The sequence below is a fragment of the Loxodonta africana genome, chromosome 4, assembly GCF_030014295.1.
Source record: "Loxodonta africana isolate mLoxAfr1 chromosome 4, mLoxAfr1.hap2, whole genome shotgun sequence".
Lineage (NCBI taxonomy): Eukaryota > Metazoa > Chordata > Mammalia > Proboscidea > Elephantidae > Loxodonta > Loxodonta africana.
This window is the reverse complement of record NC_087345.1, coordinates 5,882,729-5,909,985: the sequence shown is the minus strand read 5'-3', so window position 1 is coordinate 5,909,985 and position 27,257 is coordinate 5,882,729. Positions and strand designations below refer to the sequence as shown.

The window sequence follows — 27,257 nt, the reverse complement described above, 5'->3', positions numbered from 1 at the left end:
AGAGACACTGGTCTGTCCTGATTGAACATTTCTGGGGTGTTTTTTTTTTTAGAGCAGCTACAGCAGACGTGTGCCTCTAGTGCAGGGGTGAGGGAGGTTCTCCTCCCCGAAGAGCTCTTCCTAAGTAGATGGTGCATCTTACCCCTGAAGGCATTTCAAACCCAAGGGAATAGGAACCTTACATTTCTGGGGTCCTTTGACCACTCGCTGACGCCACGATCACTGTGCCCACTATCTGCGGGGTGCTCCCGGTGCTGAGGGCAAATATGCAGTGATTATACAGAACACACAGAGATACCAAACCTTCAGCACCAGTCAGGCAGGGACTGCATTTCCTGTTCCAGATCCTTCCTCGGAGGCTCCCCCCATACAGACTCCTGCTTTGCCTCTCCAGAGGGCACACATGGTGGGGCAGAGACCCCAGGCCCAGCCCAGGCGGTGGGCACCTCATTAGTCACACATGAGGAAACTGAGGCTCAGAGGGTTGGAGTGGCATGTCCAACCACGCATGGCCACCAAGAGCTGGGCCGTTTTGTCCCTCCAGAGGCCAAGATCATGTGTGGGACGGCCTGACCCTCCCTGGGCTGGGTCTACGTGGTTTTATGGGGCCAAAGATTGCAACAACCTAGAGAAGATCATGCTGAGGAGAGGGCGGGGCCCCAGGCAGCCCAAGGGTCAGGGCCAGTGCTCAGGATCTGAGGTGGGGGCAGGGCTTTGAGACCAGTGTCCAAGTCCAATGTTGGGGTAGCTCAAGGGTGCAGGAGGAGGGAACAGGGGAACCCCATGGCATGGGCTCTGGCTGGGATGTGGGCAGGCTCTGAAAAGCCCAGGATGAGCCAAGCAGCCTGTGGGTGCTTGCAGAAGAGGGGCCATCAAGGAAGGCTTCCTGGAGGAGGGGGCACAGGGATGAGATGGCCAAGATGAGCCCTGTTCCAGGGCTTGGGAAGGAACTATATTCAAGGCCCCTGCTCCCTGGAGGGGCCAGGGATGGCCCCGCCCTTTAGCAGTGCAGGAGCCTGTGGGAGGGACAGGCTCTGAGACAAAAGGTGCCCACTATTGTGGGTGCTGGGATGGCAATAGGGATGCCAGGCTGGATGGTGAGCTGGCACTCAGGAAGAGACCACAGCTAGGGCGGGGCCCCGAGGTGAGGACCTGTCATTGCACAAATGACTGTGTGCAGTGTAAGGAGCCAGTGGGGGTGGGGAGGCCCCGTCATTCTAGTGGGGGACAGAAAATACACAGAGCAAACTAGGGCACTACATAGTGTACTATAAGGGTATCTCTGTCTCTCTGCATGTCTCTCTCTGTCTGTCTTTCCGTCTCCTGTATCCCTCTGTCTGTCTCTCTCTGTCCCCTGTATCCCTGTCTGTCTCTCCCTGTCTCCTGTATCCCTCTCTCTGTCTCTCTCTGTCTCCTATATCCCTCTGCCTCTCTGTCCCTGTCTCCTGTATCCCTGTGTCTCTGCCTCCTGTATCTCTCTGTCTGTCTCTCTACTTCTCTGTCTGTCTCTCTCCTCTCGCTGTCTTCTCTCTCCTCTCGCTATCTTCTCTCTCTCTCCGTCTCCCCCATCCCCCAGACCTCTACACACACCATGCTCTCTGCCTGGATGGCCCCCTCCTACCTTTCCTTGCTCCTGTTCACTCTTTGGCCTCTTCTTGTCCAGGTGTCTTCTGCAGGCCCCCACCCTGCCTTCACCCTGCCCACCCCACATCCCAGCACTGGCCATGCTGTGACAAGCTCAGCTGTCTGCTTCTGTCTCTCTACAAGAAGCCCTGAGGACAGGGACAGCCTTGGGTCTCCCTCCCCTGCCCCTGTGTCCCCAGCACCGGGTTTGGCACAAAGAGAGGTCAGAAGTGATTGTCCTCGGGGCTCACTCAGCCTGTTCCCCTTCTGGGCAAGGCTGGGGTTGTACTGGGTCCTTTCAGCTGGCGTGCACCCCTGATGAGCATCTCCCACCTGCCAGTACTGGGACAACATGGGGCGGACCACTGTAGACCCTGCCAGTTCCAAGGGTGACATGGGGGGAGCCACCTCAAACCCCGCCGGTGCTGAGGGTAAGGACCTGGGTGCTGATGACTGTTTAGACTCTTTACCTCTGGAGTCATCAGCATCCCCAGACAGGCGTAATGCACAAAGGACCACTGCCCCCATCACAAGGGGCCGGGACAGGGACAGAGCAGGCGGACCAGGCCTGCACTCTGCAGCTGCCCCTGCCCAGGGCTTGGCGACAGACGGGGCAGCCCCCATCCCTCCCAAAGGGGCCCCTGTCCTGGGCAGCCCCCTCCCCGCCCCCTGCTGGCTTCTCTTGGACCTGCTCTGAAGAGCCAGGACGCTCTTTCTGGAAGCTACAGACACTGAGCTGCTGACAGTCCTCCTGCCCAGGGTAGGCAGTGGGACGGGCATGGAAAGGGTGTGAGCTTTGGGCAGAGGCAGACACTCGGGGTTCAGAGTGTCCCCAGAGGCCTTAGACAGCTCATGTGACATCCGCACATTCTGTTCTCTCGCATATAAAAGGGGGAATACATTGCTTTCCTGGCAGGCCGGAGTCCCTGGGTGGGACGCACAGTGAACGCACTTGGCTGCTGACCAAAAGCTGGAGATTGCATCACCCAGAGGTACTGTGGAAGAAAGGCCTGGTCATCCACCTCTGAAAAGCCAGGCATTGAGAGCCCCACGGGACACAGGTCTACGCTGACCCCTGAGTCGAGGCAACCCAACAGCCACCAGTTTGTTGTTTGTTTGTTTAACCGGGCAGGGAATGTAACCTGTGCGGGAAGGTGTGAGGATCCCGGAGACAGTGCAGGCTGGCCCAGGGAAGTGCAGGGGCTGAGGGGTAGTCTTCTGAGTCCTCCCTCTCTCACCTGCACCCACCCAGGGCTGTGAGGGATTAGGGTGAGCATCTTGGACTTCCAGAGTACCCCAGAATTTCTGGGGGTCCCCTTACCCTGCAGATTCCAGGCTTTACCCCATTCTCACCCCACAGGCATCCTAGGGTCCCCGCACACCTGGCTTCCTAGGCGGGCAGCACAGGGCCATGGGGAAGGCAGGAAGCAGGTGTCAGCATAGAAGACACTGTGGGAGCAACTCCCCCACCTGAGCTGGAGAGCGGGGGCGGGGTGGGGGGTGGGGGTGGGGGCTGGGGGTGTCCAGGGTAGGCTCAGATGGGGCTGGCAGACAGGATGAGGCCGGTTCCTGGGGGCCCTGGCTGTTGGGAAATGTGACCGCGCCCCTCAGGCTTCCACTGGGATCCCCCCATTCTCCGCACCAGAGCCCAGAGTGCCTAAGCAGCTGCTGGGTAGTCACACTGAGTCAGAAGACAGAAGCCCTGACTCCCGGCCTGGGGCTTGTCCCCAGGCCTCCCCGCAGCTGCTCCAGTTCCAGGATCCTGCTTCCCCGGCCCCTAGCTCTGCCCTCCTCCCCTTGTTCCTATGAGCTGCCATCTAGTCAGTTCCGACTTAGAGTGACCCTACGTACAGCAGAAGGCAGCACGGCTGGGGCCTGCGCCGGCCTCACAGTTACTGTTACACTTGAGCCCGTTGTTGCGGCCGCTGCATCAATCTTGTAGAGGGTCTTCCCCTTTTTTACCGACCCTCTACTTTACCAGGCATGAGGTCCTTCTCCAGGGACTGGACCCTCCTGATAACACGTCCAAAGTATGTGAGACTAAGTCCCACCATACTGACTTCTAAGGAGCACTCTGGCTGTCCTTCTTCCAGAACAGATTTGTTTGTTCTTCCGGTAGTTCATGGTATATGCGATATTCTTCACCAACATCATAATTCAAAGACAGCAGCTCTTCTTCGGTCTTCCTTATTTACTGTCCAGCTTTCATGTGCATAGGAGGTGGTTGACAACACCATGGCTTGGGCCAGGCGCACCTTAGTCTTCAAGGTGACATCTTTGCTTTTCAACACTTTTTTTTTTTTAATAATTTTTATTGTGCTTTAAGTGAAAGCTTACAAATCAAGTCAGTCTCTCACATATAAACTTATATACGCCTTACTACATACTCCCACTTACTCTCCCCCTAATGAGCCAGCCCGCTCCCTCCTTCCAGTCTCTCCTTTCGTGACCGTTTTGCCAGTTTCTAACCCTCTCTACCCTCGCATCTTCCCTCCCGACAGGAGATGCCAACACAGTCTCAAGTGTCCACCTGATGCCAGTAGCTCACTCCTCGTCAGCATCTCTCTCCAACCCATTGTCCAGTCCAATCCATGTCTGAGGAGTTGGCTTCGGGAATGGTTCCTGTCCTGGGCCAACAGAAGGTTTGGGGACCGTGATGGCTGGGATTCTTCTAGTCTTAGTCAGACCATTAAGTCTGGTATTTTTATGAGAATTTGGGGTCTACATCCCACTGTTCTCCTGCTCCCTCAGGGGTTCTCTGTTGTGCTCCCTGTCAGGGCAGTCATCGGTTGCGGCCAGGCACCATCTAGTTCATTTTTAACACTTTTAAGAGGTCTTTTGCAGTAGGTTTGCCCAATGTAATACCTCGTTTCATTTCCTGACTGCTGCTTCCATGGGTGTTGATTGTGGATCTAAGTAAAATGAAATCCTTGACAACTTCAATCTTTTCTCCATTTATCATGATGTTGCTTATTGGTTCACTTGTGAGGATTTTTGTTTTCTTTATGTTGAGGTGCAATCCATACTGAAGGCTGTGGTCTTTGATCTTCACCAGTAAGTACTTCAAGTCCTCTTCACTTTCAGCAAGCAAGGTTGTGTCATCCACATAGCGAACATTGTTGATGAGTCTTCCTCCAATCCTGATGCCCCGTTCTTCTTCATATACTCCAGCTTTTTGGATTATTTGCTCAGCGTACAGATTGAATAGGTTTGGTGAAGGGATACAACCCTGACACACGCCTTTCCTGACTTTAAATTATGCAGTATCCCCTTGTTCTGTTTGAACAACTGCCTCTTGATTTATGCTCAGGTTCCTCACGAGCACAATTAAGTGTTCTGTAATTCCCATTCTTTGTAATGTTATCCATAGTTTGTCACGATCCACACAGTCGAATGCCTTTGCATAGTCAATAAACCACAGGTAATCATCTTTCCAGTATTCTCCGCTTTCAGCCAAGGCCTGTTTGACATCTGCAATGATGTTCCTCGTTCCATGTCCTCTTCTGAATCTGGCTTGAGTTTCTGACAGTTCCCTGCCAATGTACTACAACCATTTTTTAATTATCTGCAGCAAAATTTTACTTGTGTGTGATATTAATGATATTGGTTGATAATTTCCACATTTTGTTGAATCACCTTTCTTTGGAATGGGTACATGGATCTCTTCTAGTTACTTGGCCAGGTAGCTGTCTTCCAATTTCTTGGCATAGATGAGTGAGCACTTCTAGTGTTGCATACATTTTTTGAGACATCTCAATTGATGTTCTGTAAATTCCCGAAGCTTTGTTTTTTGTCAGTGCCTTTTTTCAGTGTAGCTTGGACTTCTTCCTTCTTCCTTCAGTACCATCAGTTCTTGATCACGTACTACCTCCTGAAATGGTTGAACATCAACCAATTCCTTTTGGTACAGTTACTGTGTATTCCTTCCATCTACTTTTTATGCTTCCTGCGTTTAGTATTTTCCCTGTAGAATCCTTCAATACTGCAACTCAAGGCTTGAATTTTTTCTTCAGTTCTTTTAGTTTGAGAAATGCCAAGCGTGTTCTTCCCTTTTGGTTTTCTATCTCTAGGTCTTTGTACATGTCATTATAATACTTTGTCTTCTCGAGCTGCCCTTTGAAATTTTCTGTTCAGCTCCTTTACTTCATCATTTTTTCCGTTTGCTTTAGCAAGAGCAAGTTTCAGAGTCTTTTCTGACATCCATTTGGGTATTGCCACACCTTACCAGGGCTGCTCTGTGCCAAGCGCTGCCAGCTCACATATAGCTGCACAGGAAGCCAGGGGCTCAGAGCCCGGGCTCACTGTCCTTGGTGGCCCCGCCAGGTGCTGAGCCCCTGTGCCTTGGTGTCCCCTGGAACCTGGGTTTTGTGTGTGGATACCGGATACCGAGCACTGCTCCTGGAGCACCTGCTGGTGCTGGGCACAGAGCACAGAGGCCTGTCCAGTGTCCCACCAGTGGTTTCCATGTGCTGCAGTGGGCTGAGTAAGGGGCAGAGGCCGGGCTCAGGCCTGGTACATAGGAGGTGCTCAGGCACCACCTGGCCCCTCCCCCATCATCTCCCTTGGCCCTGGGGCTGGGAGGTGGGTGTTGCTGTTCCCATTTCAGGGTTTGGGAGACTGAGGCTCCGGGAGGTCAGGTGACTTGCCTCAGGTCACAGAGGGTGAAGGCAGAGCTGGGATTTGAACTCGGGTCTGCCAAGGCTCTGTTGCCCATGCCTTTCACTGGCCTCTTTCTGACCAGTGCCTTCCTTTGGCCGCCAACATCCTCTACTTTTGGCTGTCACCTGGGGTTTCTCTCTCTCTTTTTAATTGTTGTATTGTGGTAAAGATACATAGAACAGAACATTTGCCAGTTCAACCTTTCTCACAGGTACAATTCAGTGACATTGGCTACATTCATCATCTTGTGCAACCGTGACCAAATTATTCCACCTCCATTACCCGAATCTCCATGTCCCCTGAGCTAAGACTCCCCCTTTCCTCCTCCCTCCCCCCTGTGCTAACCCTAATAACCTTTGGTCTCTGTATCTTGCCTGTTTCATGTAGGTGGGGTCATACAGTATGTGTCCTGTTCTGACTGAGTTGCTTCACTCAGCGCAATGTTGTTGAGATTCATTCATGTTGCAGCGCGCATCAGGACTTCATCTCTCTTCGTGGCTGAGTAGTACTCCATTGTACGGGTACACCTCATTTTGTTTATCCATTCATCTGTTGATGGGCATTTTGGTTGTTTCCACCTTTTGGTTATTGTGAAAAGCGCTGCAAGGAACACTGATGTCCAAGTTTCTGTTTGCATTCCTACTTTCAGTTTTTGGGTATATACCTAGGATCGGGATTGCTGGGTCATATGGTAGTTCTGTCTGGGGGTTTCTATTGAGTCCAATCATCTTACTCTCCAGATGCCCGCGGGGTCTGGGAGGGGCACTGGGGCGCTGTTGAGAACATCTGAGGCTAGAGATGGCGTCTGAGGGTCTGGTCCATCCCAGGGATGTGAGTGGGCTCCAGGCCTCTTTTCTGGAGCTGCCAGCACAGCTTGGCTTTTGGTGATATCCTCTTGGTACAGTCCTGCCTCTCCCTCACATCCAGCTCAGCTCCAAGCAGAGGAGGTGGGGAACTGGCTGTGTGGCCTTGAGTGGTCGGGTGTCCTCCTCTGTAAATGGGGCAATAAGGTAGCCGTGAGGAGCACTGCCCCAGGCAGTGTGGATGCCTCCTACACATCAAGTGCCCATGTCAAGGGATATCGGGTCCATGCCTTGTGTTGTGGATTGAATTATGTCCCCCAAAATGTTGAATTCCTGACCCTTGGACCTGTGGATGTGATCCCATTTGGGAATGGTGTTTTTCTTTTGTTACATTAATGAGGTCATGCCAGCGTAGGGTGGATCCTAAACCAAGTCACTTCTGAGTTATGGAAAGACCAGAACAGACACAGGGACAGACACAGGGGAAGACAGATGCTATCTGAAGACGGAGACAGATGTATCTACAAGCCCGGGAACGCCAACGGTTGCCAACTACTAGAAACTGAAATAGACAAGTGTCTTGGATTGAATTATGCCCCCCTTCCCCCAAATGTGTGTCAACTTGGTTAGGCCTTGATTCCCAGTATTGTGTGGTTGTCCACCATTTTGTGATTTGACGTGATTATCCTCCGTGTTGTAAATCCTAACCTCTGTGATGTTAGTGATGCAGGATTAGAGGCAGTTATGTTAATGAGGCAGGACTCAGACTACAGGATTAGATTGTATCTTGAGTCATTCTCTTTTGAGACACAAGAGAGGAGTGAGCTGAGAGGAGGGGCACCTCATTACCACCAAGCAAGAACAGCCAGGAGCAGAGTCCTTTGGACCCAGGGTTCCAGTGCTGAGAAGCTCCTAGGCCAGGGGAAGATTGATGACAAGAACCTTCCCCCAAGACTGACAGAGAGAGAAAGCCTTCCCCTGGAGCTGGCACCCTGAATTTGGACTTGCAGCCACCTAAATGTGAGACAATAAACTTCTGTTTGTTAAAGCCATCCACGTGTGATACTTCTGTTATAGCAGCACTAAGTAACTAAGACAACAAGGAAGGACCTCCCCCTAGAGCCACACCTGAATTCCTGCTTCTAGCTTCCTGGAACCAGGGATATCATTGCTGATGTCAGATGGATCTTGGCTGAAAGTAGAGAATACCAGAAAGATGTTTACCTGTGTTGTATTGACTATGCAAAGGCATTCAACTGTGTGGATTGTGACAAATTATGGGTAATATTACAAAGAATGGGAATTCCAGAACACTTAGTTGTTCTCATGAGGAAAAAAAAAATGTACATAAATCAAGAAGCAGTCATTCGAACAGAACAAGGAGACACTGATTGGTTTAAAGTCAGGAAAGGTGTGCAGCAGGGTTGTATCCTTTCACCATACCTATTCAATCTGTATGCTGAGAAAATAATCCGAGAAGCTGGACTACATGAAGAAGAACGGGGCATCAGGATTGGAGGAAGACTCATTAACAACCTGCGTTTTGCAGATGACACAACCTTGTTTGCTGAAAGTGAAGAGGACTTGAAGCACTTACTACTAATGAAGATCAAAGACCACAGCCTCCAGTATGGATTACACCTCAACATAAAGAAAACAAAAATCTTCACAACTGGACCAACAAGCAACATCATGATAAATGGAGAAAAGATTGAAGTTGTCAAGGATTTCATTTTACTCAGATCCACAGTCAACGCCCATGGAAGCAGCAGTCAGGAAATCAAACGAGTTATTAACTTGGGCAAACCTGCTGCAAAAGACCTCTTTCAAGTGTTGAAAAGCAAAGATGTCACCTTGAAGACTAAGATGTGCCTGACCCAAGCCATGGTGTTTTAAATCTCATCATAGACATGTGAAAGCTGGACAATGAATAGAAGACCAAAGAAAAACTGATACCTTTGAATTGTGATGTTGGCAAAGAATACTGAACATACCTTGGACTGCCAAAAGAACAAAATGTCTTGGAAGAAGTACAACCAGAATGGTCCTTAGAAGCAATGGTGGCAAGACTGTCTCACAAACTTTGGACATGTTATCAGGAGGGATCAGTCCCTGGAGAAGAACATCATGCTTGGTAAAGTACAGGGTCAGTAAAAAAGAGGAAGACCCTCAGCGAGATGGACTGACACAGTGGCTGCATCAATGGCTGAATCATAACAATTGTGATGAGGCCAACAGCCTCTGGGCACCATTACCAATCCCCAACTTGTAAGTAGAGTAGCATGAGCCACCTCCCCTTCTAACTGGTTTCACCGGATTTTTTTAGGCAATCGGCCAACTTCCCGTCCAAGATAAGAAAAACAAGGCTGGGGTCACAGACCACAGAGCCAATTAAGACCAAATCTGGCCCACCTGACATGCGCAGAACCATCAACCCCGTCCTCTGGGTGACCCCAGAACTTTTCTCCTGCGGGATAGGACCAAACTTTAGCAGCCCAAGAGTGGGGGAAGACTTTCAGAAGCGAACGGTCTGACCTTAAGATCTGATTTGAGAGGCCCCCCTCCCCCCACTGCCTTTCTGGACTGAGCAAGGGCAGATGACAGGCCGGACCAATCAATGACCTTGCTCTTTACTGCCAGGACCCTTCCCCTAATAAATACTGCTTTGGCCATTGTTCAGGGAGCCATCTTGGCGATGCAAGTTCAAGTGTGCTCCTTTGCTTTGCCAACCAAATAAAGCTTCTTTCACTTTCAGTCTTTATAGCCGCACCAAGTGAGGACCAGAGATCCTGGTAACAGTGAGGATGGTACAGGACTGGGCAATGTTTCCTTCTGTTGTACATAGGGTCGCCGTGAGTTGAAATTAACTGGATGGCACCTAAGAACAACAACAACAGCCTCCTGGACTGTGAAGCAATACATTTCTGTTCCTACCACTTGTGGTATTTCTGTTACAGCAGCCCAGGTAGCTAGAGCAGTCCACTGAGCAGGGGGGTGGGTCTGGCGCTGTCCACCACTGATGCCCCCTGCCCCCACCAAGCACACTGCCTGGCACAGAGCAGGCGTCCAGGGAGCTTTTGTAGCATGCGCTCAATGGGAAGGATTAGGAATCCCGAGGCCCAGTAGTGTGGCCCAACTTCTTCCCACCTTCCCTGGCTCCCTCTGTCGGTCGAGTCTGCTGCACCCCTTTTCTGTTGTGTGCAGCCCCAGGCAGCTCAGCTGGGACTGCCATTCACAGCACTGCAACCCCGGTCCCAGTGTGGTCCTCGGCCCAAGGCATGTGACCAAGCAGGGCCAATTAGACGCTTTCCTTGAGGTTTGCTATAGAGATTTGGCAAGGGGGTGGCCTGTCTTTGAGATGACAAACCATAAGAATGAAAGTTCTGGCCACAAAGAGGGAAGGAGGGTGGTGCAGAGATGAGAGGTGAGAACAACAGGCAAGAGAGACATCCCCCTGAGTGGGAAAATGGTTCCTCTGACAGGCCTGCCATTTCCATGAGCAAATAGATTCCCTGTGGGGCTTGTTTGAGGTGGGTTTCTGTCATTCGTGAGCAAAAGCGCCCTGACAATTATACAGATCCTGGCCAAGGTCCCGAGGTGGGCAGAGCCAGGGGGAAGAGGGCGGACACACACATAAGTAATCTGGGTCTTTCCTTGCAGGGGAGTTCCTGGGTGGTGCAAATGGTTAACATGCTCGGCTGATAACCGAAAGGTTGGAGGTTTGAGTCTACACAGAGGCACCTCAGAAGATAGTCCTGGGGATCTCCTTCTGAAAAATCAGCCATAGAAAACTCTCTGGAGCACAGTTCTACTCTGACATGCATGGTGTTGCCACGAATCGGGGTCAACTCAATGGCAGCTGGTTTTCTTTTTTTTCCTTGCAGGAGCCCAGTTGGGCTGGTGGGGAGTGGGAAGTGGGAACAAGAACCCAATCTGCAACAATGAAACAATAGATATATGAGTGTCACAGTGATGAGGTGGGAGGTGGCTGGTGCCCTACAGGGACCTCTGAGTGTCTCGGATGCATGGGAGGCCGGGACCACTTCTGGCCCAACTAGTTGAGGGGGGCTTTGAGGAGCTGGTGGCTCTGGGGCTGGGCCTTGAGCTGGGCAGGGTTAGAGTAAGGACTTACTGCTGGAGGTGGGTGTGGCAAGAACAATGGCTGGTGACCTGAAATGCCTAAGGCTTGCTTCCTGTAGGCCAGCGAACCTGGAGGGTGCAAGAACCCAGGGAAGTCTGGTAGCTGGGCCTGGTCTGGGTGGGGCTCTGGGTACACCTGCTATTCAGGCTGTCCAAAGAAAGAGAAGGTCCTGCAGACAGCTACCCATTGCACCTCATGCTGCCTGCTGAAAGCCAAGGTCAGGGAAGACTCCACGTTTGTGTGGCAGTTGTGGACATACTAACTCCCTTAGTCTGAAATCGCTCCATCCCCCATTCTGCGCCAGGGAACTGAACCTCAGAGAGTACAGCCTCCTGCCAGGAAACTCACTTGAATGTCTGCCCTGATCCAGGTCCAATGGGCTGCTCCCAAAGGCAGGGATCACTGGGAGAGGACAAAAGAGGGGTTCCCCCCAGGAGACTCAGGGGTGCTTGAGCTGGAGACCTTGAGAAATGAATAGGAGTTCCCCCATGGAGAAGAGGGTCAGAAGGCTCTGGGCAGTTAGGACGAGAGGTATTTGGAGTTGAGGTAGGGGAGGCACCAGTAGGACTCCCAGGGGCTGTGGGTACCTGGGTTTAGTGCAAAGCAGGGATGCTGGATTTTCCCTGGGAGCAGGGTTCCGAGGGAGCTGCCCTCTACCTGGTCCCTGGGTCTCTTCTGTGAGCTAGACACCCCTTGGCCCTGGAGCTGAGCTGGGGCGCTCTCCTGGAGGGTCCTGGCAGCCAGGGTGCAGGTGGAGTTGGAGCAGGTACCCTCTGCTGATTCCCTGCCCCACAGCTCGGTGCTGGGGGAGATGCAGGGGTGTGGGGCAGTGGGGCGGGGGACCCTTAAATGACAAAGGAAAAATTTAGAGAAGGGGGGCTGAGCCCGGATCCTGGAGCACATGGGGAGCCCCGGGCATACTGGGGGCAGCACTGCCAAGGGTCTGCAGGGGAAGTCGGGGGACTGGCGCGTCCTGCTGGGCTTCAGGTGGCTGCTGAGAGCAAAGCCACTGATCCTGCTTTCAGCCGACAGGCGGTCCCACTGCGGTGTCCGTTTCCCCGGAGGGCCGCCCGCGCGCACTGGGGAGGTGACAGCAGCTTGCGTGCCTATGCGTGGCTGCGCCTCCGGCGTCCGCCTTGACACACGCGCGGGACCGCGTGGCTGTGGCCGCAGGCGGCCGTGCGGAGGAGCCGCCGCGCGTGCGCGTGGGTGCAGGTGGCCGGGAACCCACGTGGGCCACCCAAACAAAGGCGGCGCCGCGTGACCGAGCTCGCGTGAGCGCGGCGCCGCTCGCCCCCGCCCCGCGCACTTTCCCCGCGGCCCCGGAGCCGTTGCGCCGGGCGGGGACGGAGGTGGCGCGGGCGCGGGTCCGCTGGGCCTGGCTGGGCGGGCCTGGGCGGGGCGGGGAGGTGGCCGCTTGGGTGCGGGGGGCGGCGCGGGCGCGGGGCGGGTCCGCGGGCACCGACCGGGGCGAGGCGCGGGGCGGCGCGGGCGCGGGGCGGCGGGGCCTGGTCCGGCCCGGGCGGTGAAGCGGCGGGAACGCGCGGGGCGGGGCGGGGGCGGGGCGGCGGCTGCGCAGCCGTGGGGGGCGGGACCCCGGGGGCGCGCAGACTCCGCGCAGCGGGACGGGAGCGCGCGACCTGGCGCCGCCACCGCCTCCGCGCTCGTGGCCGGGACCGCGGGGCCGCTCCTCGGGCTCCCGCCGCCCTGGGCTCCGGGCCGCGGCAGGTGCGGGGCGGCCAGGCAGGCCGGCGAGGGAGGCGCCGCGGCTCGTGGATGAGAGTTGACCCCGATCTCCGCGCAGGGTAAGCACGCGGCCACCCACACGGACCCAGCACGGGCACGCACCGGCGCGCGGTCACGCTCCCTTGTGCCCAGCTAGCCGCGCCGGCCGAGCCGCGACCCCCCGCGCGGGCGCGCCCGAACGCACGCCCCGGGTCCCCCGGGCCGCCGTGCGTCCGGCCAACCCCCCCCGCGCCCGGTGTGGCCGCGGGCGAGAGGAGAGGGCGAGGTTCGGGGGCGCCGGCTCCCCCTCTGCCTCGCGGTGCGGGGCCGGGGCTGGGGCTGGGGTCGTCCGGGCGAGGCAGGGGCCCGGCCAGGCCGGTGGAGGGGGACGAGCCGGGGCCCGGGCGCGACATTGTCGACCTTCCGTCACTCTTTGGCGGGACAGAGGAGGGGGAGGGAGCCCCCAGCTCCTGTGACCCCAGACACGACCCCCCAAACTTACGGCTCCTCGCCCCCTCTTTGCCCTGTGTCTTCTCCATTGTTTGGGACCCGGGACTCTGCCGGGCAAGTTGGCACCGTGGCAGGGGTCCAGGCCCGCGCGCCCGCGCGGAGGTGGGGTGTGGTGTGGCGCCCCGGGCCGGGCCTTAGAGGCCAGCGATCGGGGAGGGAGGAGAGCCGAGTTGGCCTGTGGCAGGAGCCGGAGCCGGGTGGTTCTTGGGGGAGGGAGCGGTAGTTCCTCCCCCGGGAATGGGTGGGGGCCGAGTGTGACCCGCAGAGGTTAACTCCACGGTTGAGGCTGTTGCCAACCCTGTATTTCCCGAGTGGAGTCAGTTTGGGGGAGATTCTTTGCAGGAATGGGGTTTTCCCCTTGCCTTGCTGTGCAGAGTGGGGAGGACCCTGGGCCCCAGCCCCCTACTCCCCACTGAGCTCTGGGAGCTGTTTCAGGGCAGGGAGGTAGGGGAGCAGGGCCAGGAGGTAGGGGAGCAGGGCCAGGGCTGTGTATGGTTAGGGGCAGAGGGCAATGAATAAGCCAGGAAGGTGCAGTCCTGCCCCCCATCACCACTGCTCTGTGACCTTGGGCACTGAGAAGTCCTGTGCCTCAGTTTCTCACCAGTGAACTGGAGAGGGTCTGAGAGTTAAATGGGATGATGCTAGCAGATGGTCCACTCTGGCTGGGCACACCCAGGGTCAGGGCTCAGGACATGCTGGCTGTGGGTGGTAGCACCCTTTGCCCTGAAGGCTGTGGCTGAGCTGGGAGGAGGTGGGGAAGGGGTTCAGCTGTTGATTGGCTCTGCCAGGGAGTGTCCTGGGACCACTTGGGGCCATGCAGACAGGCTGGTATTCCAGGTGTAGCCCCTGCACCTCCTGAAGTGGTTAGTGTAGTTAGAAGTTAAGGTGCTTGCCAAGCACGGAGCCCTGGTGGTGCGGTGGTTAAGAGCTCGGCTACTAACCAGAAGGTCAGCAGTTCGAATCCACCAGCAGCTCCTTGGAAACCCTGTGGGGCAGGTCTACTCTGACCTATAATAGGGCCTCTGTGAGTTGGAATCAACTCAGTGGCAATGGGTTTGGTTTGGTATGCTTGCCACATCCTGCAGCTATTAGCCGGGACACCAAGATTGGGCTCTGTCCCTTCCTGCTTCCCATGGAAGACTCCTTGGAAGGCCCACTGCCTGACCAGGAAGGGACCCGGCCCACCTGCCTCCTGGCTTGGCAGTGATGTTTACCCTTTGATCAGATTGTCATTTCTGTAGCACCCTGTGACCTGACCAGCGGTGGGCTGCGGGCGTGTGCACTGGGCCTGGTGACCAGCAGGTAGGAGCCCTTGATGGCTCACTCCCCTCCTCTGCCTTTATGGTCTCAGACACTGGCTGGTGGTGTGTGGAGTGAGGCTGTCCCATGAGGCGGCTGGTGAGGGGGAGGGCTGTCCCTGATGTCCAGTCTTCATGCACGTGGGAAGGCCATATTTCCTGGAAACTGCACAACAAAGTCTCGAAGTTGTGGTTCACGTTGTCGTGGCCCTGGAGCCTGTTTATCCTGGATGTCCTCCTGCAGTGGGCATTGGGCCAGTCCAGGTGGTCCCTCTCCAAACCGTGGCTTTGCAAATCTCCTACTTCTTATCTGCAGCGTCCAGCCAGCTCCGGCACTGGCTCCGTGTGACCTCTGCTGTCCTCCCCTCCCTGGGCCCCATGCTCACCAACTATCAAATGAGGGAGGAGTCAGCCCCAGGGGCCCTGAATCACCAGTTTTGTTGTATAATAAAATAGCATAGTGGTTCAGGCACAATGAAAGCAAAGTGCTATTAGATCTTAGTGGTGCCTTGGTGCCCGGGGAGGCTGTGAAGCTTCATTTTCGTTTTTCACAAAGAGAATAGCGAGTGTCGAAGCCAGGCTCCAGGTTACAGGATGCAACGGGGTAGGATGCTACAGAGGTACTGACCACCGGCTCCATGCGATCACTACAGTCGGAGGGACTGAGTGCTTCCCTGGGGTCCCCACGTGTGCTCTGTGTTAGTGGTTGTGTTGTCTGGAAGCCGGGCATCTCGTGGACCCCAGGGGCCCCTTCCCTTCCTGGGGAGCACCACACAGAGGCACCACAGTTTGGGGTTTCCCTCTGGGAGCTGGACATGCCCCAAGTGTTGTGAAGGAACGGGCTCCCACCTGGAGTGGAGAGGCTGCAACCAGGTGTTCATTTCTGGCCCCACCCCACCCCAGGGAGCAAGCCAGGTGGGCCCCGTGTGAGCTAGGTGGCTCCTCGGCTGCCGGCCTCTGACCGCTGGTCTTGGGTCCTCTGTGCGGATCAGGATGGGGGCTCCTGCTAGTGGCCGTGTGTCGTTAGTTGCCCTTGAGTCTGACTCATGGTGACCTCACGCATGACAGAAGGACTGTTGCCTGGTTCTGTGCCATCTTGGTGATTGTTGGTGTGTCTGAGCACTTTAGCTTCGGTGAGGACTTAGGAGCAGGACCAGAGCACCTACTGAGTGCCAGGCCTGTGCCAGCTGGAAAGGAGAACCAGACCTGGGAACTGGCTGGAGGTTTGGTCACCCCCCTCTCTGAGTCTGGCTCCTACCCTGCAAGGCGGGCTCGGGGAGCCTCCCGGGGCTGTCAGGAGTAAAGGGGAGTTTTTTTGAAAAGCCTGGTGGTGGGTGCTGCCCAGAGGCCCTGCTGACTGTAGGTGTGGGCGCAGTGTCCCTGCCCTCGAGGAGCTTAAACAGGGCTGGAGAAGGAGAAAGTGAGCCATAGGCAGGCACACGCGGACGCCCTGGGAAAACCACGCGTGGACTCTCACCTTGGGACCCCACATGTGTCAGAGCAGAAATGGGCCATAGGGTTGTCAGCAGGGCTTCCAGCTGGTTTGTTCTGTTCACCTGGGGATCTATAAGAATTACCTGGGGATCTCGTTAAACTATAGATTCTGATTCGGTATACCTGAAGTGGAAATGCAGATTCTCAACAGGGGTTGGAACTCGAATGAACCCTTCGAAGCCCTGGTTTTCAGTGGCTGATTTTCTAGGAGCAAGGATGGGGAGACTTCGTCTCATGTACTTTGGACATGTTGTCAGGAGGGACCAGTCCCTGGAGAAGGACATCATGCTTGGTAAGGTAGAGGGTCAGCGAAAAAGAGGAAGACCCTCAACTAGGTGGACTGACACAGTGTCTGCAACAGTGGGCTCAAACAGCAGTGATTGTGAGGGTGGGGCAGGACTGGGCAGTGTTTCGTTCTGTTATGTGTAAGGTCACTGTGAGTCGGAACGGACTTGACTGCATCTAACAACAACGACAGTTTTCCAGAAGCGGATCACCAGGCTTTTCTTCCGAGGCATTTCTGAGTGGCCTTGTACCTTCAGCCTTTTGGTTAGCAGCCAAGTGTGTTAACCATTTGCACCGCTTAGGGACTCCCATATGTGTATTAAAAACCCGTTGCCATTGAGTTCACTCCGACTCATGGTGATCCATTTGTGTCAGAGTAGAACTGTGCTCCATAGGGTTTTCAAGGACTAATTTTTTGGAAGGAGATTGCCAGGCCTTTCTTCTGAGGTGCCTCTGCGTGGACTCAAACCTCCAACGTTGCGGTTAGGAGCTGAACTTGTTCACCGTTTTCAACACCAGGCACTCCACGTGCTGGGAGGCAACTGCTGTTTGCTGAGCGCAGAGAGATGGATGTCTGCGTGGAGGTCTCCGGGCGAGTTTTACCACTCACATTTTTGTAGGCAGTTGGTTTGAGGTGCCTGTGAGGCGGCTCGGGGGCTCTTTAGGCATTGCTGTGGGCTTCGGTCTGTTTTTTTCTTGGTGGCATGGGAGTGGGGCTCTCCTGGGCAGAGTCTAGAAAACACCATCTGTAAAGGGGCAGAGGTCAAGCCCTCAGCAGTCAGGTTGTTCTCTGTTTTCTCTCAGCTGGCTGGTGCACATGGAGGAGGACTGGTCTCTTGAGTGTGGTGGTGATTTCACCAATGGTGTGTAAGACACGGCCCAGCCCACGACAGGTCAGCAGCTGCCTCGGTACCCAGGGCACCTACTAGGAGACACGGAAATGCAACTGGTGGACTTGAGAACTTAAAGGCAGGGTGCCCCGAATTCTGTTACAGACGGAGACCAAAAATGAGGGTTTTCTTAATTAGAGAAAATGGTTTTCTCTTCGCCTTTGGTGTCTGCTCCTGGCTGGGTGGAGACTTACTTTGAGTGATAATAAACCACTATTGACAGCCACGACTAAGGGCTATTGTAGGCATTTGAATTATAACTGTGGGTTGTGATTACGTTTAAGCCCTGTGATTAAAGTTCCCTGCGGTTACACAGGGAAAGACGGGAAGTGTGGGCCTACCCCCAAAATGAATAATACTAATGGAAATCGCTCAGTAGGTGCAGCCAACATTGCGCCGAGTGCTTTACACATGCTGCCTCATGGAGTCCTCACGACATGCGCTTTCACCCCCTTTCTACAGATGAGGAAGCTGAGGCACACAGAGGCTAGGCAGCTTGCCTGAGTTTCCAGTTAGTTAAATCGAAGAGTTGGGTTTTGAACTGGAGTTCGGTTCCAAAGAACTACCCAAGCTCACCATTTGCGTAATAATCTTTTCGTAAAGTTCAGTTAAATTTTGGGGAGTTTTCTGAAAGAAATGTAGAAAATAAATTCAGTCATGGCGAGAAGGGAAGATCTATCTTTGCCACCAAATATACAATGAAGAGAGGTGACGTATCGCTTTCTCGCCCTGTGGCATTCTAAGCTCTTTATGTAGCTCGTCTTCATGACAACCACGAGGGAGATGCTGTTATTATTTTTATTAGCACCATTTCACAGATGAGGAAGCCCGGGCACCGAGATGTCAAGTACCATGTTTTCCTGCAAATAACGCATCCACACGTATAACGTGTGGACGTAATGGAATTAAAATGAAACAGTCCTGGCATAGCACGCCCGTGCATATAGCACGCATCTCTGGTGACATCCCCGGAGGTGAATCTCAGCCCCGTTCACCTGTCTTGCCACGTTACAGGTAAATTGTATCATTCTCTTCATTTTCTTTAATCTCCTGCTTATGTGCATAGAAATTGTCTGAAAATGTTACTTTTGATCATAATTGTATACTAAAGATATAAGCCGAAGTCAAGAAGTCATGGATCGAGTTTGATAGTCCCCTGGTGATTGGAAGATAAATGATCAAAACTGTGCATTTGTTTCTATTAATTCAGGTTGATTATTATAGCGCGTTCGCTGAACAGTTGAAAGCGAAAACCTGATCGGATCATCTTAAGTGAAATTGTTAGGTTATGTTGTTGTTACTGTTGTTAGGTGCCATTGAGTCAGTTCTGACTCACAGCAACTCTGTGTACAACAGAATGAAACACTGCCTGGTCCTGCGCCATACCCACAACCGTCGTTATGCTTGAGCCCACCGTTGAAGCCACTGTGTCAGTCCATCTCATGTTAGATTTGTTTATCTCGTAGTTTAGTCATGTCTCCTTAGTGTCAGTTGAATTTACCTGTTGCCGTTGAATCAACTGAACTTAGCGGTGTGTAAAAAAAATTTGCATAGCTTGCTTACAAAAATAACGCACAGGGGACGGTCGTGCAGTTGGAACAAAACCATCTAACCCGCGTGTTATTTGCAAAAAATATGGTAATCTTCCCTGAGGCCCCAAGCTCATGGGCGGCAGAGCTGGGCTTGAACTGGGTGGTCTCTGCTCCTAATAGGGCACCACGTGCAGGGACGGTTGTCGTGGTTGTCAGCTGTCATCGCGTTGCCCGACTCATGGCGACCCCACACACAGCAGAACGAAACGCTGCCTGGTCTTGCTGCATCCCCATGATCGGTTGCAGATTGAACCATTGTGATCCATAGGTTTTTCATTGGCTGTTTTCTGTTTTTTTTTTTAATTTTTATTGTGCTTTAAGTGCAAGTGTACGAATCAAATCAGTCTCTCATACAAAAACCCATAAACACCTTGCTACACACTCCCAATTACTCACCCCCTGAGACAGCCTGCTCCCTCCCTCCACTCTCTCTTTTCGTGTCCATTTCACCAGCTTCTAACCCCCTCCACCCCGTCATCTCCCCTCCAGGCAGGAGATGCCAACATAGTCTCAAGTGTCCACCTGATCCAAGAAGCTCACTCCTCACCAGCATCCCTCTCCAACCCATTGTCCAGTCCAATCCATGTCTGAAGAGTTGGATTCGGGAATGGTTCCTGTCCTGGGCCAACAGAAGGTCTGGGGGCCATGAGCACCAGGGTCTTTCTAGTCTCAGTCAGACCATTAAGTCTGGTCTTTTGAGAATTTGAGGTCTGCATCCCACTGCTCTCCTACTCCCTCAGGGGTTCTCTGTTGTGTTCCCTGTCAGGGCAGTCATGGGTTGTAGCCGGGCACCATCTAGCTCTTCTGGTCTCAGGCTGATGTAGTCTCTGGTTCATGTGGCCCTTTCTGTCTCTTGGGCTTGTAATTACATTGTGTCCTTGGTGTTCTTCATTCTCCTTAGATCCAGGTGGGTTGAGACTCATTGATGCACCTTAGATGGCCGCTTGCTAGCGTTTAAGACCCCAGACTCATTGGCTGGTTTTTGAAAGTAGATTTCTGGGCCTTTCTTCCTGGTCCATCTCAGTCTGGAAGCTCTGCTGGAACCTCTTCAGGTTCACAGGAATACTTCAGCCTCCACTGACAGACGGGTGGTGGCCGTGCGTGAGGCATTGGCTGGAAATGAAACCCAGGTCTCCAGCATGGAGGGTGAGAACTCTACTACTGAACCAGGGACGGTTAGGTGGAGACAATGCTGGGACCTGCCACTGTGTGTCCTCTGGGCCTCGCCTGGGTCACCTGTAATGAGAGGCCTGGCTTAGGATGTGGAAGGCTGCCGCTTCCTCGTCGTTCCTGCATCGAAGACCTCAGCTGGGGCTGGGCGGAGTGGCTGGGAGTTGTCTAGGAGACAGGGCGCAAGACACCTGACCCATAAAGGGGTCTGAGGAGGCAGAGTGGGCCTGGAACTGCCAAGCTCTGTGCCTAGAGAGGAGTCCCTTGTCCATCTTGTCCACCAGGAGTGGTGGGAATGAGGCTCCATCTTGGCCCTGTCTTTGCCACTGAGGCCAGGGTGGCAGGGGGGACCTTGGTGCTGGGCACCACTGAGGGCCGTGCAGTCGAGGACTCCTGGGAGATGGTTCACCCCTCTCTATTGGAGTTTGCAGAGTGTCGGGGCTTGCCCCCCATAATCACTGGAAAGGGTTGCTGTGTCTAGCCAGTCCCCTGGGTAGAGGGAGAGGGCTTAGAGCTGTCTGGGGTGGGTTTGCAGGGCAGGAAGGTGGGAGTGCCTCCCCAGTCCCAGTTTGTGCCCTGTGGTGGCCCCCCCAGAAGAGAGGCACAGACCTCTCCCAGCCCTTTTCTGTGCCCTCTGAGGGTGGCTCTGGGATGGCAGACTCCTGCTCTGTGCCCCCTTGCTCGAGAGGGCTCTTCTAAGCTCCTGTGTAGAGAAGCCCTGCCTTATTCTCCCTGTGGCTGTCACTGCCCGCACTGCCCCCAGGTCCGCTCCACGAGGGCGGACCTCTCAGCTTCTTCAGCATCCTTGCCTGCATACCCAGGCAGCTCCAAGTGGGGGCTCTGCGAAGGTTTGGGGACCGAGGGGCCGCTGGAAGGATGAGGGTCGGGCAAGGCCTTGTCTGGAGGGGTGTGGCTCAGATGGCTCGCTCTGCAGCACCTGGGGGCCCTGGAACCCTGGCCCTGGTGGGGAAGGGGCCAGGGGTTCCTGCCAGCTCCCTGAGGGAGTGGGCGAGGCCGGGCATCAGAGTGTTTTGTTTTTGAGATATAATTCACATACCATACAATTCACCCGTTTAAAATGTCCATTTCAGTAGTTTTGAGTGTAGTCACGGAGTTGTGCAACCATCGCTACGGCCTAATGTTAGAACATTTTCATCACCCCAAAAAGAAACCCAGTACCCTTAGCCATCACCCCCTCAGCCCTCCTAGCCCCATATATCACCACCCACAGTCTTCCCTAGTATTAACATCTTCTGTTAGGCACGGTGTTGAAGCGCTTGGCCCTGATTGACGGGAGAGGGCTGTGGCAGTCTGCTTCGATAAAGATTACAGCCTTGGAAACCCTATAGGGCAGTTCTACTCTGTCCTGTAGGGGTGATATGCGCCAGCAGCGACTCGATGGCAGTGGGTCTGTAATATATTTCTTACAATTAATGAACTAATTCTGATACATTATTACTAGCTAAAGGCCACGGCTTATCCTGATTTCCTTAGTTTTTCTCTAATGCCCTCTTTCTGTCCCAGGATCCAATCCAGGGCTCCACAGAAGATTAGTTGTCATCTTTCCCCAGGCTCCTCTGAGCTGTGAGTTTCTCAGACGTGCCTTGTTCTGATGACCTTGACAGCTTTGAGAAGGACTGCTCAGCCATTTTGTAGGAAGCGTCTTCGGTGGAATTTGTTCGGACCACGGGAGTTCCTCTGTTGGAACCTGGGTGTTTTTCTCCTGACAGGACCGGGGTTTTGCTTTTTAAGAAGAAGACCGCGGAGTACCATCGGCCTGACTCACCACTCTTGGTGTTGACCTTGGTTGCCTGGCTGAGGGAGTATTTGTCAGGTTTCTCCGCTGTAAGTTACCCCTCTTCTCCCCCCTTTCCATCCTGTACTCTCTGGAGGAAGTCACTATGCGCAGGCCACCCTTGGGTGGGGCGCTGGCTGCTAACCTAGCGGCTCTGTGGAGGAAGACTTGGCGATCTCCCGTTAATACCACAGCCTAGGAAACCCTATGGAGCAGTCCTCCTCTGTCTTATGGGGTTGCTGTGAGTTGGAACGGACTCGGCGGCACACAACAACAACCTTGTTGGAGCATCTACCTAAGTTATTTGGAATTCAGGGGAGATTTGTGTCTGCCCTCATTTATTAATCTATTCAGTCATTTATTTCTGTAAGTATGACTACACACATACGTGTTTTTATTTATTTATTCGTTAAAAATTTTTCTAAAAATTTTGGTGGAAATATATGTAGCAAAAGATACCCCGTTTCAGCAATTTTTACATGTATAGTTCAGTGACATTGATTATGTTTTTCAAGTTGTGCAAGCATTCTTGCTGTCCTTTTTCAAATTATTCCACCACCGTTGTCCCAAACTCACTGCCCCCTAAAATTCCCATCCAGCCTTTCAAGTTGCCTTTGTCAATTTGATTTCACACGGATAGTTCTTTAAAAGAGCACAGTGCTCAAGGCAGACATATTTTACTAATTAAGGTAAACTAGTTTTTGGTTCAAAGAAGACTTCAGGGGATAGTTTTGGTTTAAGGTTTAAAGTTCTAAGATTAAACAGATACTTATTTTATACTTTGGATTATAAGCCAATACTACGGGATTCCTTTCGTTGCTCAGATTGTCCCACTTGTGGCCGCTGGGAGCTCTTTCAGTTGGTTTCTTTGTCCTTTTGACATGCTTCTATCAGTGTTATTTTTTTCTTCTCTTCCCTTTTCTCTCTCTTCTATTGATTTATTTTTTGAACCCTTACTTTCTGGCACTACAAAATGCTCCAGGCTCACCTTGTCTGTTCTTCTGCCCCAGCCGAAGAATCAGCCATTTCTCCAAGGGGCCCTGGTTTTATTTTTTAATTGGAGGATGGTATTAGAAACCAAGATCTGGACACTGGGTGAGCTTGTTGCTGTTGGGGTGTCATTTCTCTTAGGTCTTCTCAACTGACAGAGTGAAGAAATGTACCTGTGTGTACTAACCTGTGTGTATACCTACACTGTAAGCGTTTCTGTGTATAAGCGTCTGTGTCTATGTTAATCTAAATACGAGTTTATTCTGCGTGTCTCCAGCTGTAATCCATCACCGCACGGATCATTCCAGCCTCCTCCTCATCTGTAAATTTTCACTTCAGCAGTGAGAAACCTGGCTTCCAGCATTTACTTAATCGTTCCATTCCAGTAAACGTGTATCTTGGGATCAGAGTTGTTAACCTGTACCCCCGTGGGAAACAGTGTCATTGACTTGAGTCCAGTGCTTACTTAACCACAGTTCCTTTTGCCTTTAGTCTCAGACTCCTCGCACGCTGTGGAGACACAGCCGAGGGGGAGTTCTCTGCATTCCGCCTCCCCCGAGGTCGTTTTCTGACCTGCAGGGAGAGGAGAAGAAGGAAGCCTTGGAGAACTGGGGACCTTGCTGCTGGGCTTGGTCATGGCGCCCTGCAGGGACTGAAGCTCAGACCTCGGCATCCCTTTGAAATTTGAAAAGTGGTGCTGACTTTGAACTTGCCCCAGAGGTCTGGCTCATCCACATGGAGGAGAAAGGCTGCCGGCAGGACTGTTTGGAGCCCAGATGGATCACTGACTCAGATACTGGACGGGTCTGTCCCCTCCCTGCCTCTGAACTTGCTGCTTTAGCAGGAGGCGGCCTTTGAAAGAAGGGAAAGCCGTCTGCACATTGTGCTACCCAGCGGCAAGTGCGCTGAGCGTTTGCTCTCTCCTGGCATTACCCTCATCCCAGGCATCCTTGCTGAGTACCTGTCCTGCTCAAGGCCCGTGAGGAGTGTTGGAACAAGGGAACTGAGCGGGTAGCAAGGCTGCGTCATCCTGGGCACCTGCCACCCCAGCTTCCATTGCTGTATGGTGCGTGGTGGAGTCACCGCCCCATCCCCAGGGCTTGTATGTCCTGGTCAGTGAGGCCAGGTGGCAGGTGGCGGCCACTTGGGGGTCTTTGAGCAGAGCTCTCTTAGCTGAAAATCTGCAGGTGGGAGGGTGAGAATGTGGAGAAGTGGATGCTGAAGTTGGGGTGCTGGAGGGGACCCAGGCTGCAGGAGCTGAGATGCCCCAAGTCCCAGGAGGCCTGAGTTTGGGGGGCACTTAGCAGGGGGGTTATGTTCCTGAAGAGAGGAGTAGCCATCCATGCGGGTTCAGAGGTCACCTGCACGGCAGCTCTCCGTTTTGTTCCCGTTCCTTCTGGGGATAAAATGAGTCTGGGCGAGGACTCAGTGGCTGGCACAGGGTCTGGGCTCCTCTACTGAGCGGCGTGTTGGGGCTCAGCATCTCTGAGGATGCCACCAGCCCCCTCCTGTCTCTCCCAATTGATGTGGAGGGTTGCAGAGTGGTGAGTGGGGAGCTGCGGTGCAGTTTGTGCTGTCCTATACATGGGGGGAGGTGCTGTGAGGACTGTGCTATCCTGTACATGTGGGGAGGTGCTGTGGACCGTGCCATCCTATACACGTGGGCAGGTGCTGTGTGGACCGTGCCATCCTGTACATGTGTAGGGAGGTGCTGTGTGGACTGTACTGTCTACATATGTGTAGGGAGGTGCTGTGTGGACCTTACTGTCTGTACATGTGTAGGGAGGTGCATGTGGACCGTGCCATCCTGTACATGTGTAGGGAGGTGCTGTGTGGACCTTACTGTCTATACATGTGTAGGGAGGTGCGTATGGACCGTGCCATCCTGTACATGTGTAGGGAGGTGCTGTGTGGACCTTACTGTCTATACATGTGTAGGGAGGTGCGTATGGACCGTGCCATCCTGTACATGTGTAGGGAGGTGCTGTGCGGACCTTACTGTCCATACATGTGTAGGGAGGTGCTTGGTGGATCGGATCGTACCATCCTATACACGTGGGGAGGTGCTGTGTGGACCGTGCCATCCTATACACGTGGGGAGGTGCTGTGTGGACCGTGTCATCCTGTACATGTGGGGAGATGCCTGTGCACCATACTGTCTATACCTGTGTAGGGAGGTGCTGTGTGGACTGTACCATCTACACATGCTTGGGGAGGTGCATGTGGACCGTGTGGGGAGGTGGCATGTGTACAGTGCTATCTCTACGCGTGTGGGGAGGTACCATGTGAACCATACCGTCTACACACTCAGAGAAAATGAGGTTCCACAGCAGTGCCCCCACTCCGGCAGGAGTGCCCAGCTCAGAGGGCCCTGAAGACCTTTCAGAGACAGGAAAGTGCACATCAGCATTGACACTGGTGGGGAGTTTGGCATTGATACCCTGAAGCCATCAGAATAGGCAAATGCAGAGACCAGAGTTCAGCAGTGGTTGGGGGGCTGTGGGCGGGGCAGTCATTGCTTAAAGGGCACCGAGTTTCTGCGAGAGTGATGGAAAAATTTGCGAACAAGGTAAATATAACTAATGTCACTGAATTGCACACATGAAAATGATTGAAATGGTAAATGTTTTGTTTTATAAATTTTACCACAAAACAAAAAGTTGGAAGCAACTTGGAGCAGTTAAAAATGCGGAAACCTGCTGTATCCCAGCACCTGGCCTCCCACCCTTAGAAGACCCAGGCTATAAACAGTGCCACTGCCACAGTCCACACCCTGATTGAAGGCTGGCTGTGTCCTTTGTTCATTGCGCCCAGTCGCCCTGCTTTTACCCAGAATTCTGACATGCTGAATTAGGCATCTGCTTTTTTTTTTTTTTTTGATCTGGAGCAGGAGCGGGACATGGGGGTCCATGGAGCACATCCCAGGGGCTGTGAGAGGGCCGGTGATCTGGGGGGCCCTGAGCCGGGGCCAAGGTGCTGAGAATGTCGTGGGTGTGTGAGTCATTTCACTTCTTCCTCCAAGAACTGAAACCAGGATCCGTGTGTGGGAGTGGTAGGGGGCAGGGGCTGCTGGGAAAGCCCAGCTGTCAGGCACCTACCGCCATCTCTGGGCCTGGGGCTGTGCACCCTGCAGGACCTCGGACATGCCCTCGACTCCTGGGCTGGCTTCCTCTCCTGTTCCATCTGGAAAGGAAGGCCGGGCACCCTGCTCTGGGTCCCACAAAAGCAGTATGTCACCAGGGAGGCTGGACTCAAGGCCCTGTGTCACCCCGTGCAGCGTGTCGCCAGGTGGGCTGGCCGGAGCTGTGTGGAGGGTTTATGGCCGGGCTGCCTGGTGGGGGTTCTGCGGTGGCCAGACACAGGTCTGCCTTGCCCTGACCAGACCGAATGAGCACACAGCAGGCACAATTATCAGACCTGACCAGGTGGAGAAGGTGCTGTTTTGTTCAACAGCCACTGCTGAAGAATGCAGGGCCATGTGTGAATCATTTCTAAAGTATTCCATCCAAACCGTGAAGTAATGTGTAAGCACCTGAGAGGGAAGGAGCCCTAGTGGCTCAATGGTTAAGTGCTTGGGTGCTAACTGTAAGGTCAGCGGTTCAAACCCACTTGGGCTCCGTGGGAGAAAGACCTGCCAATTTGCTTCCATAAAGATTAAAAACCAAAAATAAAATAAATAAACAACTAAACCCATTGCTGTTGAGTTTGATTCCAACTCGCAGTGACCTTGTAGGACAGAGCAGAACTGCCCCGTGGGGTTTCCAAGGAGTGGCTGGTCGAACCGCTGGTCTTTTGGTTAATAGCCATGCTCTTAACCACTATAGCCTAGAACACCCTGTGAGGCAGTTCTGCTGTGTCACGTGGGGTCACTGTGAGGTAGAATCGACTCAATAGCACCCAACAGTAACAACTTAAAGAGAGAGTGAGAGGACCCAAAGCTGGCTGGCAGGCTGCACCCAGAAGTGGAATTTAAATAAAGGAAATTGACTCGTGGTCACTGTTGGTCCTTAGAACCTGTGTGCCCAACAGCTGAGGCGGCAGGTGTGGGCCCTTGGTGCCACTGAGTGTGTTTGGAGAAGAGGAAGTGAAATATGACTCAACAGTCAGGACGCTGGGGCACCAGGAGCAGGGCAGGGCATGGAGGATGGTGCTGGGTGGGGGCAGGAGGGCCCTCGTCCTCCTCCCTGCGCTGGCAGGCTGCCTGAGTGTAACGGCCAGACAGGGAGCCTCCCACATCCCAGGACCAGGGGCAGAGCTCTGGGCGGGGGGGCGGGGGTGAGGG

General features: G+C 53.7%; 1 protein-coding gene across 3 annotated transcripts in view; it reads left to right on the top strand.

Moving 5' to 3' along the window:
• The first annotated feature begins 12,916 nt into the window (after positions 1-12,916).
• Positions 12,917-27,257, top strand: part of GRAMD4 (GRAM domain containing 4) — a 100,297-nt gene continuing 85,956 nt past the window's right edge. For 2 of the 3 annotated variants that reach the window (XM_064283356.1, XM_064283355.1), the window contains exon 1: positions 12,917-13,031. In XM_064283356.1, coding sequence (XP_064139426.1) covers positions 13,003-13,031 — 29 coding nt within the window. In that variant the 5' untranslated portion in view covers positions 12,917-13,002. Of the gene's footprint in view, positions 13,032-21,922; positions 22,036-27,257 lie in introns of those variants that run through there. The other variant, XM_064283358.1, reaches the window with a different exon arrangement.